Source organism: Physeter macrocephalus, chromosome 20, assembly GCF_002837175.3.
Source record: "Physeter macrocephalus isolate SW-GA chromosome 20, ASM283717v5, whole genome shotgun sequence".
NCBI classification, from domain to species: domain Eukaryota; kingdom Metazoa; phylum Chordata; class Mammalia; order Artiodactyla; family Physeteridae; genus Physeter; species Physeter macrocephalus.
In genome coordinates, this window is record NC_041233.1 from 26,299,389 (window position 1) to 26,316,674 (window position 17,286).

The 17,286-nt window shown below is 52.4% G+C and overlaps 1 protein-coding gene across 7 annotated transcripts; it reads right to left on the bottom strand.

Annotated features, from left to right (window-relative positions):
• Window positions 1-6,950: 6,950 nt before the first annotated feature.
• DUSP13B (dual specificity phosphatase 13B) lies at window positions 6,951-17,279 on the bottom strand. 7 transcript variants are annotated; one of them, XM_007102208.4, is made up of 6 exons: window positions 17,193-17,279; window positions 14,675-14,878; window positions 13,568-13,662; window positions 9,704-9,877; window positions 8,080-8,300; window positions 6,951-7,398 (listed from the first exon to the last, which is right to left on the bottom strand). In XM_007102208.4, the coding sequence occupies exons 1-6, from the start codon at window positions 17,277-17,279 to the stop codon at window positions 7,196-7,198; spliced, it is 984 nt and encodes a 327-aa protein (XP_007102270.1). In that variant the 3' UTR covers window positions 6,951-7,195. The 7 variants fall into 7 exon arrangements, with proteins under 7 accessions (XP_007102270.1, XP_028337362.1, XP_028337357.1 ...); XM_028481561.1 differs by lacking the exon at window positions 14,675-14,878 and adding an exon at window positions 12,917-12,988 and having other exon boundaries at window positions 17,193-17,260; XM_028481556.2 differs by lacking the exon at window positions 17,193-17,279 and adding an exon at window positions 12,917-12,988 and having other exon boundaries at window positions 14,675-14,781.
• Window positions 17,280-17,286: the final 7 nt, after the last annotated feature.

Consider the following 17,286-nt stretch of genomic DNA (forward strand, 5'->3'; position numbering starts at 1 on the left):
CTCACTGCTGTGGCCTCTCCCTTTGCGGAGCACAGGGTCCGGACGCGCAGGCCCAGCGGCCATGGCTCACGGGCCCAGCCGCTCCGCGGCACGTGGGACCCTCCCAGACCGGGGCGCGAACCCGGTTCCCCTGCATCGGCAGGCGGACGCGCAACCACTGCGCCACCAGGGAAGCCCACATGTATCCTTTTGAATTATAGTTTTGTCTGGGTATATGCCCAGGAGTGGAATTGCTGGATCATATGGTAATTCTATTTTTAGTTTTCTGAGGAACCTCCATACTGTTTTCCATAGTGGCTGTCCCAACTTACATTCCCATCAACAGTGTAAGAGGGTTCCCTTTTCTCCACATCCTCTCCAGCATTTGCTATGTGTAGACTTTTTAATGACGGCCATTCTGACTGGTATGAGGTAGTACCTCACTGTAGTTTCGATTTGCGTTTCTCTAATAATTAGTGATGTTGTGCATCTTTTCATGTGCCTACTGGCCATCTGTATGTCTTCTTTCCGGCACCCCCTTTTAAAGTGTGCGTGTGATCCTGGGGAAATTAACCTGTCCTCAGTTCTTTATACTTGCATGTATATTTTCTCGTGTCTGCTTAATGAGCAAACCTCCGCCCCAGTTGCTACCGGGACCAGGAGGGCCTGAGCAGTCAACAGCACTAAGCCCTGAGAGGCTTGAAAACTAGTCTGATGGGGTCCCAGAAGTCCCATTGTGGGCCTGGAGGGTACAGGAGACAAAGTCTGGATACCTGTGTAGGACTGTGAAAGGGAAAGTGTTTCGAGGGATGGGCTGATGGAAGGCTCTGAAGTAGGAGCTGGGGTGCAGGAAATCTCAGAGGAGGGGACATTCTAGCAGGTCCCAAAGAGAGAAGGCCAGGCTGACCAGACATCAAATGGCTCAGCCTGGGAGAAAACCTAAGAAGAGCTGAAACCTGGGAGCATAACCTAAGAAGAGCTGAGTGATCCGGGGAAAGGGAGAACACCGGTAGCCTGTTCCTCCTGCTTACTAAGGAAGACGGGACCTGGGTAGGTAGAGGTGGGGTGGGGTGGGGTATTTGAGTTTTCCTCCAGCCAGGTTTCCCCAAGGCCCCAGTGGCTGCAGAGTTCATACTGCAGCTACCTTCCCCAACCCCAGTGGGGGAGGAAATGGAGGAGGCAGGTGTCAAGGCCAGGCTGTGAGCTAGAGGCCAGCAGACCCACAGGGGTCTCCTGGGGACCAGGAGTCTTGGACCACTCAGCAGGAGTCTGTTGGCCTAGAAGGTAGGGCGGCCAGAGCTTATGACAGAGCTTGGGAGAGCAGGGCAATGTTCCATTCCTGGCAACCTCCCCACCTTGCCCACCCCAAAGCCTGTGCCACCACCATTCCCCTTGGGCCCCTAACCATCTTCTGGTCTCCAGTGGGGCTCTGGGAAGATAAAAGCCAGGAGGGCTCTTTTGTCATCTGTACTCCTTTGTAGCTGTGATATCATCTTCATGCACTTGGCATGGGGGTGGATTGGTGTGGCTGCTCTGTCCTTTTCTCATTCACATATTCCTCCAGAGGCTGAGTCAGTGATTAAAAACTGGGACTTTAGTTCAGACCTGGCTCCACCGTTGTTATCTACTGATACATAACAAACTACCCCAAATGTTAGTGACTTAAAACAAGAGCATTTTGTTTTAGCTTGTGATTTTGTAGGCCCTTAATTCAGGCAGGTTCAAGTGGACTGTTCTTCTGTTCCACATGGCATTGACACCTATTCCGAGTGGTATTCAGCTGGCAGGTGTGCTGAGGTCACTGTAATGTCTAGGGTCTTGGCAGGGAGGCTAGAAGGCTGGACTCAGCAGGGCCTACACCAGTTCACCTACATATGGCTTCTCCAACCTGGTGGCCTTCAGGGAGTCAGACTTCTTGCATGGTGGCTCAGGGCTCCCAGAGAGCGTGTTCTGCCCCAGCCAGAAGTTTGCAAGGCATTTTATGACCCAGCCTCATAAGTCCCAGAATGTTACTCCTTCCCCAAATTCTATTGACAAGCAAGTCACTAAAGGCCAACCCAGAGTGAAGGTTCAGGAAGTGTTTAAGAAAATAGGCTTGCTGACTGAGTTTGTAATGTGGTTCTACAAGTGCTAGCTAAGTGACCTTGAGAAAGTTTACTTAAGCTCTCTTTGAACCTCAGTTTTCACATCTATAAGATGGGAATATTAATAATAGGATCTACTGCTATGGCTTATGAGAATTAAATGATTATATATATATATATATCTTATCAATGCCTGCTCTGGAAACACCTGCTCAAGATCACCAATATCTGCAGTTTCCTCTTCTTCCTGGGTGCCCTGCTAGACCACATTTCCCAGCTGCCTCTGCAGTTAGGTGTGACCATGTGACTGAGTTCTGGCCCTGGAAACTAGAGGGGAAATAATATATCTGGCCTCTGCATCCTCCATGCTTGCTCCCCCTTGCACCCATCAACTTATGTTGTGAGAGAGAAATAAAGCTTTGTTTGTCGGAGCCACAAGCCTGACTAACCCTCAGGTACATAAGCTCTCAAAGTTAGCTGCTATCTGGCTTAACCTCTCTCCACCTGTGTTCTTGTCTGTAAAATGGGGTGATAATGGGACCTGTCCCATAGGGTTGTGAGGATTAAATGAAATGTACAGTTGACCTTTGAACAACGAGGGGGTTAGGGGCACAGACCCTTCTACAGAGTTGAAAATTCATGTGTATAACTTATAGTTGGCTCTCCTTACACATGGTTCCTCCATATCCACGGTGCCTCTGGATTGTATCAGTGATTCACATTGGTGGATTCAACCAACTATATATCGTGTAGTACTACAATATTTACTATTGAAAACAATCTGTGTATAAACAGACCCGCACAGGTTTAACTGAACCTTGAACCTTCGTTGTTCAAGGGTCAACTGTGTAGTTTGACTTACTGGCCTAGCTTCCCTTTGATCACAGTTATTTCATCTAAACTCTATAAACTGGTCATCATTACCATTTTCTTGAAGCAAGATTATCCGTAATCAAGCCTCGTGAAGGCTTTAAAAGGATAACATGAATTTGCAGTATTTTAGGCCTAAAGCCAATAATAATGGCACCATTTTAATTCAGAATAGTTCCTAAAACCCATTTGCTGATGGCTTTCAAAACCTAAATATAGAGAATAGAATGTTTCTAATTTTAAAAGTCAGTCAATTTATTTTTGATTTTTAAAATTAGGAAATATTTTAAGAATACAAAAAAAATAACAGACACCTATATTCCCACAGCTCAGTATGGTCTTATCTTAACATTTTGCCGTATTTGATTTGTGTTTTTTCTAAAAAAATAAAACATCACGAATGAAACTGAAAAAAAAAAAGATGTATGACGTACCTAAAGCATTTAGCATAGTACCTGGCATATGCAAAGCAGTCAGTAATTGTCAACAAATTTTTTAAACTTTTTATTTTGAAATAATTTTAGATTTACAGAAGAGTTATAAAGATAGCAGAGACATTTCTTAGATACTCTTCACCCAGCTTCCTTTAATGTTAACTTCTTATATAACCATGGTCCATTTATCAAAGACATTAAAATTGGTGTAACACTATTAACTAAACCACAGAATTTTTTCAGATTTCACCAGTTTTTCTGCTTAAGTCTTTTGCTGTGCCCAAATCCAATCCGGGGTACCATGTTGCATTTAGGTCAGCTAATTTTTAATCATTCATTCATTCAATTCACTGAGAGTGCTGCCAGCCTTTAGTCCAAGACTGGGACTTCCTGTGCAGCCGGTGATGCCAGGGGCCCCTGTACTACGTACTATGACAATAGTCAGAGCTCTCATTTTTGAGAGCTTGCCACATATTGTACAAGGCACTTTCTATATGCCGCACTTTATCCTTACAACAATCCTATATGTTGGCTATTATTACTCCCATGTTACAGATGGGGGAAACTGAGGTATGGAGAGGTTAACTGAGTTTACACACCTGGTAAGGGGCAGAGGTAGAATTTGAACCTAGGCAATCTGGCTCCAAATTCACAGTCTTAACAATACCTCACTCCTTTCACGAGGCTTCTCTATAGAACAGGAAGAGTAGATGCATCATCGCAGACTTCCTGGGCCAAGTGTGGCAGGCAGGAAGGGTTCCCGGTGGAGGTGTCAGTCTGGAGCTTAACCTCTGTTTCCTTGTGTGCTCTGGGGAATGTTTGGCTTTCCCTGCCTTCTTCTCCCCATAGCCCTAGAATCTGAGCCCAGCCCTCGGAGCCCCAAGAAGGTAACCTGCTGAAACTCAAGCCCCAGGCCCAGGGTGTGGCTCTGTCCCAGATTCAGGGCACTCTACCCTAGCCAGCAAGGGCAGGCTGCCCACAGTCATAGACCCGGATGTTGATTTAGAGCCTGGCTTCTGGAGCCACTATTTTAGATCCTGCTGACCATGCATAAGCAAGAGATAGCAACAAGGGCTGAGTTGTCAGGCTGAGTGGGGGCATCCAAGGGAATTGGGGGTGGGCAGACTACTGACGGGACTAGCTTTGTCTGCTCTGGAAAATTATAGGCCCCACCAACCTGAGGATGAACTGAGAAGTTTTCCATCCTGCCTGGTTGGGCACAGCAGCACCAGCCCTTCTGCCAAACTCCAGCTAGGACATGTGTTTACCCTTTGGAAAAGGCCCAGTGGCACCTTAGGTAGCCAACAGCCAGCTGGGATTAGGACCAAGCACTGCAGGCAGCAGAGCAGGGGATCTGCTGGGCAGTACCTGCCCTTTGAGGCCAGAGCCCGGAGATCCTGGATCCAGGAGGCAACATCCAGCCTCATTTTAGCTTCTCTGAGCATCAGTTTGTTCATTTTAGTTTCTCTGAGCATCAGTTTGTTCATCTGTAAAATGGGGCTATTAATCCCTATGGCCCAGAGAGGGCTGTCTACATTTGTGCAGTTTATAAATTGCAGGAGTAAATGGGGCCTAAAACCCAGCCTGTGCTCAGCTCACTGAGTTGGGCACCATAACTTGGAACTACGTCTACTTGGGAGGAAGGGACACCTTTTTCTTGACCAAACTGTTTGCCCAGGATTGCTCCTGTCTAAAAGGCTGGTTTGGTCAGAGGGTGTCCCTTTTTGGATTTGCACAAAGGAAAAGCACTTGCCCTCTGGAAATAGAGCAGATGGTGGAGAAGGGCAAAGGGCCCTTAAGTTCCCAGGAGAAGGCAGGGCTGTTCCCAGAGATCCTTGGCAGGGGAGCAAAGAGGGAAGTCAAAGGTGGCCCAAGGGGACAAGATGAGCTGGGAACAGGGTGTCAGAGTGACCAAATGGTGAGGTGCTGTGTGCAGGTGGAGCTGGGAGGAGAGGAGGTGCCCTCTGGAGGCGGGCCCAGTCCCAGGGGCAAGTCCACTCCCCCTGGTGGCCCCTGTAGAGAGGGCCCAGTAACACGGAACTCTCCCTGATGGCAGGGTCATAGCCAGAGAGGGTGGGAGTCATGGGAACCTTGAGCCCGGGGAAGGCCTGGTGAGAGACAGCCAGCTGGAAGAGAGTGACAAGGCACCAAGCAATTATAGTTCAGAGTGACAGGTGATACCACAAGGGGTGGATGGACATTTTGGTAGCATGAGGAAAAACACGTCACTCAGGTTTGCTGGGTCCAGGGGCATCCCCAGAAGTGACATCTAAACTGAGACCTCAAAGAGACCCCAACAAAAATGAGTGAGGATATGCATTCAGGTGCTGCAAACTGAAGCATGTGCAAAGTACCAAGAGGTAAGAGGGTGGTACATTCTGGCAACTGCAAGTGTATTTAGCATTTCTTAATTACATGGCATGTATGGGAACAGAATTAGAAGAGATATGTCTGGAGACACGAGACGGTCTCAGAAAATGAAGAATCTTTATGCTTTGTCAAGGTGTTTGTCCTTCAGGGGTTGTAAGTGTTGGGGTGATGTGATGAGGTTTTCATTTTAGTAAGCTGTCTGGGGCCCGTGTGGAGATTGGAGGGGGCAAGGCTAGAAGCAGAGAGACCTTCGGGGGCCTGGGCAAGAATCCAGGTGAGAGGTAAGGTGGCTTGAACTTGGGTAGTCAGCAAAGATGAAGCTTAGTGAGCAGGTCTGAGCCCTGTTTAGGAGGTAGAGTTGGTAGGCCAATTGGAAGAATGGCAGAAGTCCACCACTGACTTGGATGACAAGTCCTATCAGAACCCTTCACTAAAATGGGAACTAGGAAAAGGAGTGGGTCTGGGTGGGAGGTGATGAAAAGTTCAGTTTGAAGCTCAGGTTCAATATTCAAATGGCCAGTAGGATACAGAGGTTCTGAACTCAGAAGAGAGAATTGGGCCGCCGTAGGGGTCTGAGAGTCATCAGCCTAGAGATGTGAACTGAGGCTGTGGGAACAAGAGGACCCCCCAGGAGAGCGAGAACACTGACGGAGAGAAGAGGCAGAGGCCAGCGTCCTCAGACACCTTGATGTTTAAGGGTCAGCCGGAGGAGGCCAGGGCTACATGGAAACAGCCAGAGAGGGAGAAGGAATGCCAGCCCATCTAATCCTCATAAATACCTCACATACAGGTGAGGAACCTATGGGCTTTTTACATTGTTTTATTTTATTAGGGTACAAATAGCAAGAAACTCAGAGCCAAATGTTGCCCTATCATAGAACCGTCCTTCACCAGGAATTCTGGCATGTCTCCTCCCCAGCCCCTGTGCTCTTGTTTAATGCTTCTATTAGGTTTCTGTGACTTTAGTCAGTTCTTTTTGAAAGAAGAACGAAAATGAAAAGACTGACTAGATTCAGGAGATGCTGTTTGTGCAGAGCGAGTTTTGATAGTCGGTGTTTGATACAGGGTGGGCATGGAAAGGATGGTGATGCATTGAACTTTGGTCTTTACTCAGACAATTGACTCAGACTCCACCTCTAGGCTGCCATCATGGGCTGGCAAGCCTTCTGGAACCTCGTGACCACTGCCCCACAAACCACCAGAAGGTCTCCTGTCTTTATTATGATGAACCTTTTATTATAGAGACAGACTGAACTCTTTTCTGCATAAAGAATCTTTGGATTGGGTCAGGGAGATCCACCTGCTAAAGGTCACCACCCAGCTCTCCCTGCCTCTGCCTCAGCTAAGCCCCCACTTGCTATTTACATCTCAAGGTCAGTGGAAGCACGGTCCCCAGGGCCAGGCTGGTTGGGTGGGCCATGCTGGCTGGAGGGTCAGGGTTCCTGGTTGCCCACCAGGTCACAGCCGCCCCGTCTCCTGCCCCAGTCGGTTGTCCAGAACCTGGAGCTGCCGGAGGAAGCCTGAGTTGGGGCAGATATCCCGGTGTGCCTGCACTGTCTGGATGGCCTCCACCAGCGTCATGTTCTCGCAGATCATGAGGAAGGCCAGGACAACCGTGGCAGAGCGGCTCACCCCCATGGCACAGTGTACCAGCACGCGGCCTGCGGGGAGACCCAACCTAGCATCAGCTACCTGTTCTCACACCGCCTGCCCCTTAGGGAATCAGGGATGCTTCTGCCCACCTATCACAGCATCCTGGAATACGGACACTGTCCTCACTGTCATATGGGGCAAGTGAGGCCCAGAGAGGAAAGGGACTCGCTCAAGGTCACAAAGCAAGTTAGCGGCAGGGCTAAGGTTAGCAGCTGGGACTCCCTTCTCCTGGGGCAAGGAGCCTCGTCTGGCATCCCTTGCCACTCTAGCACGGTGGGGGGTCAGTACTCCTGGAGTCCCCTGGGTTTGCATCAGATTACAGGGGGTGTCCACCTCCCTCCCTTTCCCCTCAGTTCTGCCCTCTCCCCAGCCCCTGCAGCTCTACACTGAGGCCTCATCTTAGCAAAGGCTCTTGAGCAGTTTTCTCTAGGTCCTGTACCTTCTGCCCAACACCTGGCCTCTTACCAAGCGATACGGTTACCCTGACGACCACACTGAACCTTAGTTATATCTTTGGTTGTTGGTTTCCAGGGTGTCCCTGAAGGGGATGCTCACTAAATGGTAGTAGTGAGCCCCATGAGGTGGGAGGGTTGCTGAAGGACCCCACCATCCATGCTACTGGAAAAGTAGATAGCCCCAGATCCCGCCTGCACCCCACCTCCACCCCAGTGCCTTCCCCAGCAGCTGACCTTGGGGAATGCTGAGGGCACTTCGGATGTATCGAGCAACGGGCAGAAAGTAGACACTGAGGTCGAAGAAGGGGTTGTCATCAGCCTCAATGCCATAGTACTCCAAGGGCATTCCACGGTAGAACTTGGCACCTGTGTCCACCTGAAACTTGCCTGCGGCGACATTCACGATGTGGGTGATGCCCAGCTGGGTCAGCTTGTTCTTGTCCCGGGCTGCGTACCTGGAGGGGGGGCACAGGGGGAGTTGGGAGGTGGGGTAGAGCTCACTGGGTCAGCTCTGGCTGGCCTGGAACTTGCCCCCTTGCCTCCTCTGCCATCCTCCTCCAAGGGTAGACTCGAACCAGTGAACTGGCTCGGGTGAAGGGGCTCCTCTAGTAGGAGTTCAAGACTCCCTTTCACTCAGCCCAACTTTTCTGGAAGGCAGGTCGACCACATGGCATCAGAAGCCTCAAAAACACTTACTTTGCCCCAGCAGGTCTCCTAGGAACTTAAGGAATCCCAAATGTGCTCACAGACAAATGTAAACTGGATCTAATGTTTAAGATAGAGAAAAAGTGGGGGAAAAAAATCACTAAATAGCCTATAAGAGAAGATTGACTATGGTATAGCTAAATGAAATACTACACAACCACTAAAATGTGGTAGATAGATGCTGGTGAACCAAGAAAGTTGTTGGTGCTATATCGAGAAAAATGGAGGATAACAAAACAGAACATTGTTTAAAAGTGTTTAAAAAGTATGTTGTGCAATTCCATTTTAAAAGTTTTCTATATAAAGCAGATTACAAGATGGGATTATAAAGCGATACCATTTTTGTATGCATTTAAAAAAAGTCAACAAGGATTTTATTACTGGTTATCTGTGTGTGTAGGGGGGATACATATTTACCATATTGTTAATAGGATATTGATCTATATTTTCTAAATATTAAGGAAAACATAAAATCCACATATATTCATCCATATGTTCTAAATTTTAAGAAAACTTTTGGGGAAAATGACTCACATTCCACTCTATATATACATTCTAGAGAAATGTGTGTGTGTTCCCAGGGCACATGTACTAGCTTCTAGAATCACTGTTTATAATAGCCCGAAAGTGGAAACAACTCAAATAGAATAAACAAACTATGATGTATTCATACAAACGAATAATATATAGCAACTAAAAATGAATGAACTATAGCTACACGTAATGTCGGCGAATCTCCCAATTTTGAGCAAATGACGCCAGGCACAAAATACACAATATGATTGTATTCCTATCACTTTAAAACATAGGCAAAACTAACACAAATGGCGAAACTAAAAAGGAAAGCAAGGAAATTATTGTTTCAGTACTCAGTGATTATCTACAGGGAAAAGGGTTATGATGAGAAGGGTTCCGCGGGGGCTTCTGGGGCACAACTAATGTCCCATTTCTTGACCTGGGGGGTGAAACTGTTGGTTTATGCTCTGTGCACTTTTCTTAGGTGTGTTCTATTTCCAAAAGTAATAATAATGTAAAAGGAAATAAACATGTGGAAAGAGATGGTTGGAGGCAAAGAGGGTGCCAACTCTGCCCCTTGGTTCTGGAAGAGGCTCCTCTTCTTTTCCCCCCAACACCCACTGTGGATCGTACTTACGCATCTCCCAGGAAGAGGCTGGGCCAGACTTCGTTGATGTGGCTCAGCACGGCAGCCCGATGGACCCACAGCAAGCGCTGCAGTGAGGCCAGCGTGGGTGGCTGGTAGGGGGGCACGCGGACTGCCCCGTGGATCTTGGGCCTCCGGAGGTCCTGTTTCTGCAGCGAGTCCATCCTGGAACAGAGTGGAAACTGTGGTGGCGAGGGGCAGGCTCCCCGCAGGTGGGTCCAGCTGACAGGGAGGCCCAGGCATGGTGCAGTGCCCAGGTGCCACTAGGATGCTTCAGAAGGGCCTCAGTTATTTCACATGAGGTTATTAACCAGCTCAGCTGGGGCGGAGGCCTTTCCCCAGGGAACAAGGGAATCAACCCCTCGTCTCCGCTGTGGAGCTGGGAAGCCCTCTCTCCTGCCCTCTCCAGAAGCCCCTGATGTTGGAAGCTTTTTTCAAGGGGCTCTTGGAGTTCCCTGTTTGTAACAACTAGTCAGTGCAGACCCCACCCCTTAAGTCTCTGGTTACTTAGGACTTCATAGGGGTGGGGACTCCAGATGGCTGTGGCCCTCAGAGGGCACCTAGGAAGACCCCCGCCAACTGGGCAGCTCATCTCAAGCCCCCTTCTCCGCTACTTCCAGGGCTGGTCCTCAGACTCCCATCCCTTCCCATCTTCAGGTGCTTGAAGGTCAGAGCCCAAATCTGGAGTGAGGGGCCTGGGCTATGAACTGAAATTTGTTAGCACTTCCGTACTGAATGAGCTAATGCCGCTTAGGGGCCTGGTGCCTCACGCATGGTAGGTCCCTATCATACATAGGAGGAAGCTGAAGCAGGAACATGAAGGTCACAGAGAATAATCTTTAAGTAATGCTCAAAGTCTTACGGCTGTTAAGGAGCAAGGCCTGGGTTTCAGTCCAGTTCTGTGCTCCTTCAATTCCATCCCCAAGCCTTCGAGTTACCACCTTCAGGGACTCCAGGGAGTGGTCGCTAACTCATCTGTCTCTACAGGGGAGCCTGGTGTAGCTGTTCCATACCTGCCTATAGGCCCTGGAATTTCCCTCCTTACCCCCATGACTCAGGCCAGTGCTGCAGGTCAGGCCTCACCCAGGTGGAGTGGCTTGTGTCAGGAGTCAGCTGGCTGAGGGGGTCCGAGACCCTGCAGAGCCGGGATGTCAGTGGCACCAGAACCTGGGTCTGGTGCTGGGCTTGAAAGGAGTGCCTCTCTTGGCTAACTGTCCCTGGTCCCCTCAACCAGTAACTAGGGAAGGTACAAACTGGGAAGAACTTCTTTGCTCTTGGGCGGGCGGTGCCAGGACCAGGAAGAGAAGTGGGAATCCAGAAGGCCACCGGTTTGGCCAAGCTCACCCAGCGAGCAGTGGGAGGGCAGGGCGGAAGCCAAGACCCGGCTTTCCCTTCCATCCCCCACTGTGACCTCTCAGGGCAGGCTGAGCTGCCTGCCACCTACCTAGGGCATGGTCTGGGGCTGGGAGTCAGGGTGTGGGTGCAGGGACGGGACTCAGCACGTGAGTGGAACGGGGCCGGGCAGGTTCCGCCTGGAACACAAACGCTATGAAGCAGCTAGAATTCCAGGTCCTCCCCTTGGAGCCCGTGGGGGTGGGGCCTGAGAGCAGACCTAGGCCACTGCTGACTGAAGTGCAGACCTTCCAAACGCCCGGACCCCTCTCTGCTTGGTGTTTCTTTGCGATTAAAGGCTCTTGGCCCTGGGACTTCCCGTGGAGATGGGAGGCTACGTGAACTGGTGGGAAGAGAACTTTAGAGGGAGGGTGGAGAGCCTGGCCACAGCTAATTCCGAGGTCAAGAGCAAGTCTTTGCTCCTATCTGGGCCGCGGTTTCTCTTTCTCAACTTAAAGATGCTGGCCTTTCCTGACTTTAAGGAATCTCTGGAGGGTCTGACCTGAGAATGAGAGAGGAGTGGCTGGGTTTGCAAAAACTACAGGGTACAGCGCAGTGTATCATGTTGGGGTGGGGAGAGTCCAACAGCCACACTGGTCTGGAGCTACCACCTGGGCCTGCAGGAGCCCCAGGTCGGGTGCGATGGGGCTTTGGGAAGCCTGGCAGGCGCCGCTGCAGGCCTCTGAGCTTGGTGTGGGGTAAGGCTGCCACCCAGTGGCCAATGGGTGCCTTGCAGCCCAGCAGTGCCTGGGCGCGGATAGCCAGGCTCCAGCTGAGACAGAACTTGTCCCTGCTCCTGGAGGCTCCTGGGAGGAGAAGGAGCCAGTAGAGGGGTCAGGGATGAGGGCTGACCCCTCTACTGGCTCAGCCTCTTCTACTGGCTCACGCCTCAGCCTCTTCGGGGCCTAGGCCCAGGTCTGGAGAAGGGAGCTTTTTCCTCGGACTTAGGGGTACCCCTTGCTAGGCCTCACGTTGGACCTCACACTTGACGCTCAAGGATGTACCCCTACCTGTGTGCTCTGTCCCACAAGGGTCCAGCCCACCTTTTCAGCCAAGGTCAGGCCTAGCTCCCACCCAGCGACTCATCCTTCAAGCTCCGGGCACACCCAAAGAAGGGGAGTTGGTGGCTGCAGCAGCCCCCTGGTTTCTGCCATCCCCAGACCTAGATGCCGAGTCCCCCGCCTGACACCTCCTTCCGCATCTCCTCAGCCACCGCAGGCTGAAGCCTGGGCCCAACATCCAGCAGGGACAGGGCCGGTCTGGCTCTTCTCCCCCCTCCCTCTGGTACTCCTCCTGCGACCTTCCTGTGTCTCCTCCCTAAGCTGAGCAGCTGCCTCTGTGGGCAACGGTTTTCCTGAGTCGCTGCTGTTTACAAGTTCAGACACCTGTGTTCTGCCTTGGTCGGTGCCTCTCCTCCCCTCTATGTTGCTGTCCCGGTTGCCTCTGTCTCCCCGCCTCTCACAGGAGCTTGTGCTCCTCCACAGCCTCCCAACACACCACCCAGCACGCCGGCAGCCTCAGGCCCAGACCCAGGCCTCTGCAGGGCAGGGGCCCTCTGTCTGCCATCCACCTCCTCCCTGAAGCTCCAGACGTGCTCCCCCTGGTCTTCCCTCCTGTTCACTCTCCCTGCTTCCTCCTCTTCCTCCCCTCAAGGGAGACCACAGGGACTGTGGCAGCTGGGGCTGGACATCTCAGGGCAGGACAAGTGAGGAGTCTGGCGAAGGAAGCCTTGGGGAGGGTGGCCGGCGGGTGGCCTGTGGTGAGCTGCCTGGGGCTCTTCACTCTGTGTGCAGGCCTTGGAGGAGGGCAGACCTGAGCCAAGTTCTCAATTCTGAAGCTTGTTTCTGTGTAGTCTTCTCTGAGCTAGTTTTCTCAGTGGGGCTGCTGTGAGAATTCCATGAGATAAGAAATGTTCAAGGCACCTCCCACAGGGTCTTCCTCCTGGTAGATGCCCCATAAATGGTGCATCTTACTATTATTATCATCACCATTATTACTCTTTCCCTTTCAAGCCTCAGCCATATCCCATGGGCCAATGAGGCTTGATCTCTATCTCTTTGTATTTCTTGATTTTTCTTTCTCTGTCTGGCAATAATTATTATATTCACCACTAACTAAGGACGTACTTATGTATCAGAGCTAAATGCTTACATTTTTTTCACTGAATTCGCACAGTACCCTTATGAGGCAGGTGATATTATCATCCCCATTTTACAGATGAGGAAACCGAGGCTCAGAAAGATTAAACAATATGCCGTAGGTCACACAGCCAATAAGCGTGGGAGCTAGGATTCAAGCCCAGGTCATTCTGACTACTCTTGCTTTGTCTGTGCCTCTGTCTCTGACCCAGTCCCTCCCCAAATCTAAACCCCCCCCCACCCCACCCCCACACAGGCACAGGTGTCCTGGCCCTTATTACCCAGCATGCTCTGCAGTCCCCCTGAAATAGGGGCACTCACCCACCTGTGGGGGTATCTGGCCCAGGCTGAGGTCTTCTCTGACGGGCACTTTTTGCTCCCGGCTTCCAGCCGCCTGTCTCTGCATGCTTGATGCTGTTTCTATTTTTTGATTGGAGTTTAATTATAAAGCGTGATGTGCTGCTCCCCTCCTCTGGCCTCTCCTGCCACTCCCAACTCACCCGCTGGTCCCCTGGCATGGTCAGTGCCAAGCCCAGCCAGGCACCTGGCCCTGCTGGGAGCAGAGGCAGTCTGGCAGGGCTCTGCCTGTGGTATGAGTGGATGTGGATGTTGCTTGTGAGGCAGGAAGAAGGAAGACTGAATAAGCCATTTTGAAAGGTCGTTTGGCCTTCAAGGGTGATGTGGAGCGTGGGCAGAAAGTTAAAGCTACAAGGATCTTCCATGGAGGAGGACAGGGAAGAGAACAGCCAGATCACACGCACACTGGCAGCACTGCCAGCATCAGAACCCAGGTCCAGGGGCCCTTAGTTGGGAGCTGAGGATTACAGGACTGGCCCAGCATAAAGATCCAGAAGACTCAGGCTGAGGGAAGTGGGGGCAGACAAAGATATAAGTGGAGTTCAGAGCAGGTCTTTGGAGCAGGCCCGGCCTTCAGCCAGAAGCTGTGTGTCCGCAAACCACTCTGCCCTCTGCCAGGCTCCTCCCTCCCCCAGAAGACATTCCTGCACAGGCCTCACTGCTCCTTGAGGCCAGTGAGATGGTCTTTAAAGTCCCTTCTGTGGCTAACGGCTCAGTGAGGGACCTTGGATTTGGGCCTATTAAGAACACTCCCTGCTCTCCAGAGACCCTCTTCATATACCCATACTTTAATACCCTTCCCCACTCATACTCCCAGATGACTGACACACACAGAGACGTATGCATACCCGTAGCCACGCCTCCATGGGGTCTCTGAAGCCTGAGCTCCAGGGAGCTAGGGCTCGGCCCCTGCTGGGGCTCCCTGAGCCCTGGGGAAAGCTGGTGGAGGCGGCCGTGGCCAGGGGCCATCATAAACGCTTAGAATCCCCCTCCCGTGTCCCCCCACTCCTGAGGGAACTTGGGGCTCCTGGTTGAGGCGCCTCAGGGCCTGGCTGAGAGGGCAGCCCCTTCCCACCTGTGAGAACTGGAGACAGTGGCTGAGAGGGGGTGCAGGCAGCAGGAGGAAGCGCATGGAGCTGTGGGCTCTAGGGCGGACCCCACACTGGTCTCTTACCATCTTCTGGGTACCCACCTGGGCCAGAGCCTCCAGCAGCACCAGCAGGGCCAGCGCCAGGGTGACAAAGTGGCAGAGCCCTGTGGCAGGGAGTAAGGACCAGTTCTGGGGGAGAGATGAGCTCCATGTTACAGGCAGGTAAACCACGGTTCAGATTGGCGGGGACTCATCAGGGCAGGGACAAGAGCTGCCAGCTAAGCCTGCTTCTGCCTTGAGCCTCTGTGTAAGGTCAAGTGGGTACGGGTGCCGGGAGAGATGAGGAGGCAAGTTTGGGGCCCAGGGCTCATGGAGAGAGATGACCTCCCCAAAGCCCCTCATCTCTCAGAGTCTCCAGCCCCAGGGCTGCTGTGTACACTCACACAGGTTGCTCACTGCACAACTCCTGGGGCTCCAGCTGTTGGATGCACTCCCAGTAACTGTGCAATGCTGTCGTCCAAGTGATTCTCCCAAAGCTAGCTGCCTGAAGGGAGAGATGCTGAGGCCCAAGGTCAGAGTATTTAAGGGCCCCAGGCCGAGGAAGTGGGATGATTTGGCATGATCAGAGATCTGCTGTTCTCCCAGGTTCCCAAACCTTGTTTAGAGGAAAGAGAGTAGGATGGGAACATGCCATTCCTGTCCGCCTCTTGGCTCCCACACCTGCAGAACTCCCCACGACAGTTTCCCGCCCAGCTTCACCCCGGGACTAATCCCAACGCCAGCTACACCCTCATTTTCTTCTTTTACACTCAGCCCCAAACTCTAAACCTCGCCCTCCGTCCTGCCCTAATCCCCAACCCCAAGCTGCTCATCCTCCTGACAGCACGTGGGAAGGGGTCGATATTGCTCAAATGCTCCTCTTGGTTGGGCTGGCTGTGCATTCAGAGACAAAAACACCTCTTATGGGTGGGGGCAGGGGGAGATTCAGTCCATGCCCCAGGGAGGCTCTTGGCAGGAGGAGGAAGCTGCTGCTCTTCTAACTCCCAGGAGAGCCTAGGCCAGTGCCCCACTCGCACCTGGCAACCCTTCTGAGCCAGCGGGCAGTGGGGCACAGCCAAGTCAGGGTTGAGGAGAGATGAAGGAAGGAGCAGTATGGGTAGCAGGAGGCTGGATAGGGGGCTGGAGAGCAGCCCTGGAGGCTTAACCTTCCATCAGATGGCCCTCGGTGGGGCTGTGAGTGCGAGGAAGATGGGCTGTTGGGGACAGTCCCAGCCTGGGCACGATGGGAGAGGAGGGCAGCAGGAATTCTGCAGCTCCTTCACAGTCTGGTACCCTCACGGCCACTGACCCCAGAAAGAGCCACCCCTGCCTCTCCGCTGAGCTGGAGGAAAACACAGAGCTGATGCCAAAGAAATTGCAGCAGCACCTTGGCAACCATTTGTGGGCTGGGAGCCTGAGAAGCATTGTTGCTGCTAGGGGAGCCCAACTCCTTCTCCTGGGCAGCTGGGGATGCTGGGGCCTCCGGCGGGAGGGAGGTGGCTTGGGAAGAGGAGGTATTGGGGATCTGTTCCCCTTAGGCAGCTTAAAGACCGGGCGCTATTGCTCCAAATGCACTGAACGTGGAACAGGAGGAAGGCAGAAGGTAAATGGACAGACTTCAGGAGAACCTTTATGTCCTAAAGGGGTCCCCAGGACCAGAGAGGGCGGGAGGTTAGGGAGGGTCCTTCTGTAGATCTCTGAGATCACATTGGGTGGGGTGAAGGTAGAGAGTGGGGTGCTGGGCCCAAGGCAGAGAACTGAACGGCGTGGCGACAGGAGAACTTTATATCAAGCAGGGCTTGTGCGAGGAGGTCACGGCTGGTGGCAGGAGCACCTGTTCTCCTTCCCCGTGGTGGGAGTGGATGCGCAGGGCTGACAGAATTAACTAAGCTTGGAGCAATAGCTGCAGGACACTTTTCCCCTAGAGCTGGGTTCCAGACCTGAGGGGAGGGTGTGCAGAGGCGTGGGAGGGGCCAGACAGCCCTCAGGTGCAGGACTGGCTGTGCTGCTGCCTCGGTGGGGTTCAGGTGAGCCCCACAGGCTTTCAGCCAAGGAGGCAGAACAGATCAGCACCAGGACCAGGCTGGAAGGCCTCACCTCTTCCATGTTATGCTTTCCACCCCTTTCCTTCCTAGCCTTTCCATCTTCTATGGGTCTGAAGAATCTGGGTGGGCTGGAGAAGAGGGTCCTACGAGAGGGGTGCCTCAGCCAGGCCTAGGTGAGACCTTGGATTGGTGAGGGGATCCCAGCAGCTTGGGGACCGGGCCAGGCCCCCTCAACCCTCTCTTCCAGCCACACATAGCCTTGATCTCCAACCTCTGAACTGGTCCCATCCATGTCCCCTGCCAGCCCTCACCCAACCCCTTACTTCTAATCGTACCCTTGCCCTCTGCCCAGCCCTCACCTGACCTCTCACTGCTAACTGCACCCAGCCTCGGCCCCTCACGCCCTGCCCGACCCTCACCTGGCCCCTCAGCTCCGGCCTGCACCCCGCAGCTGCTGGTCCAGCCGGCAGAGCTGGTGGAGGAAGCCTCGGTTGGGGAAGACCCATCGGTGCT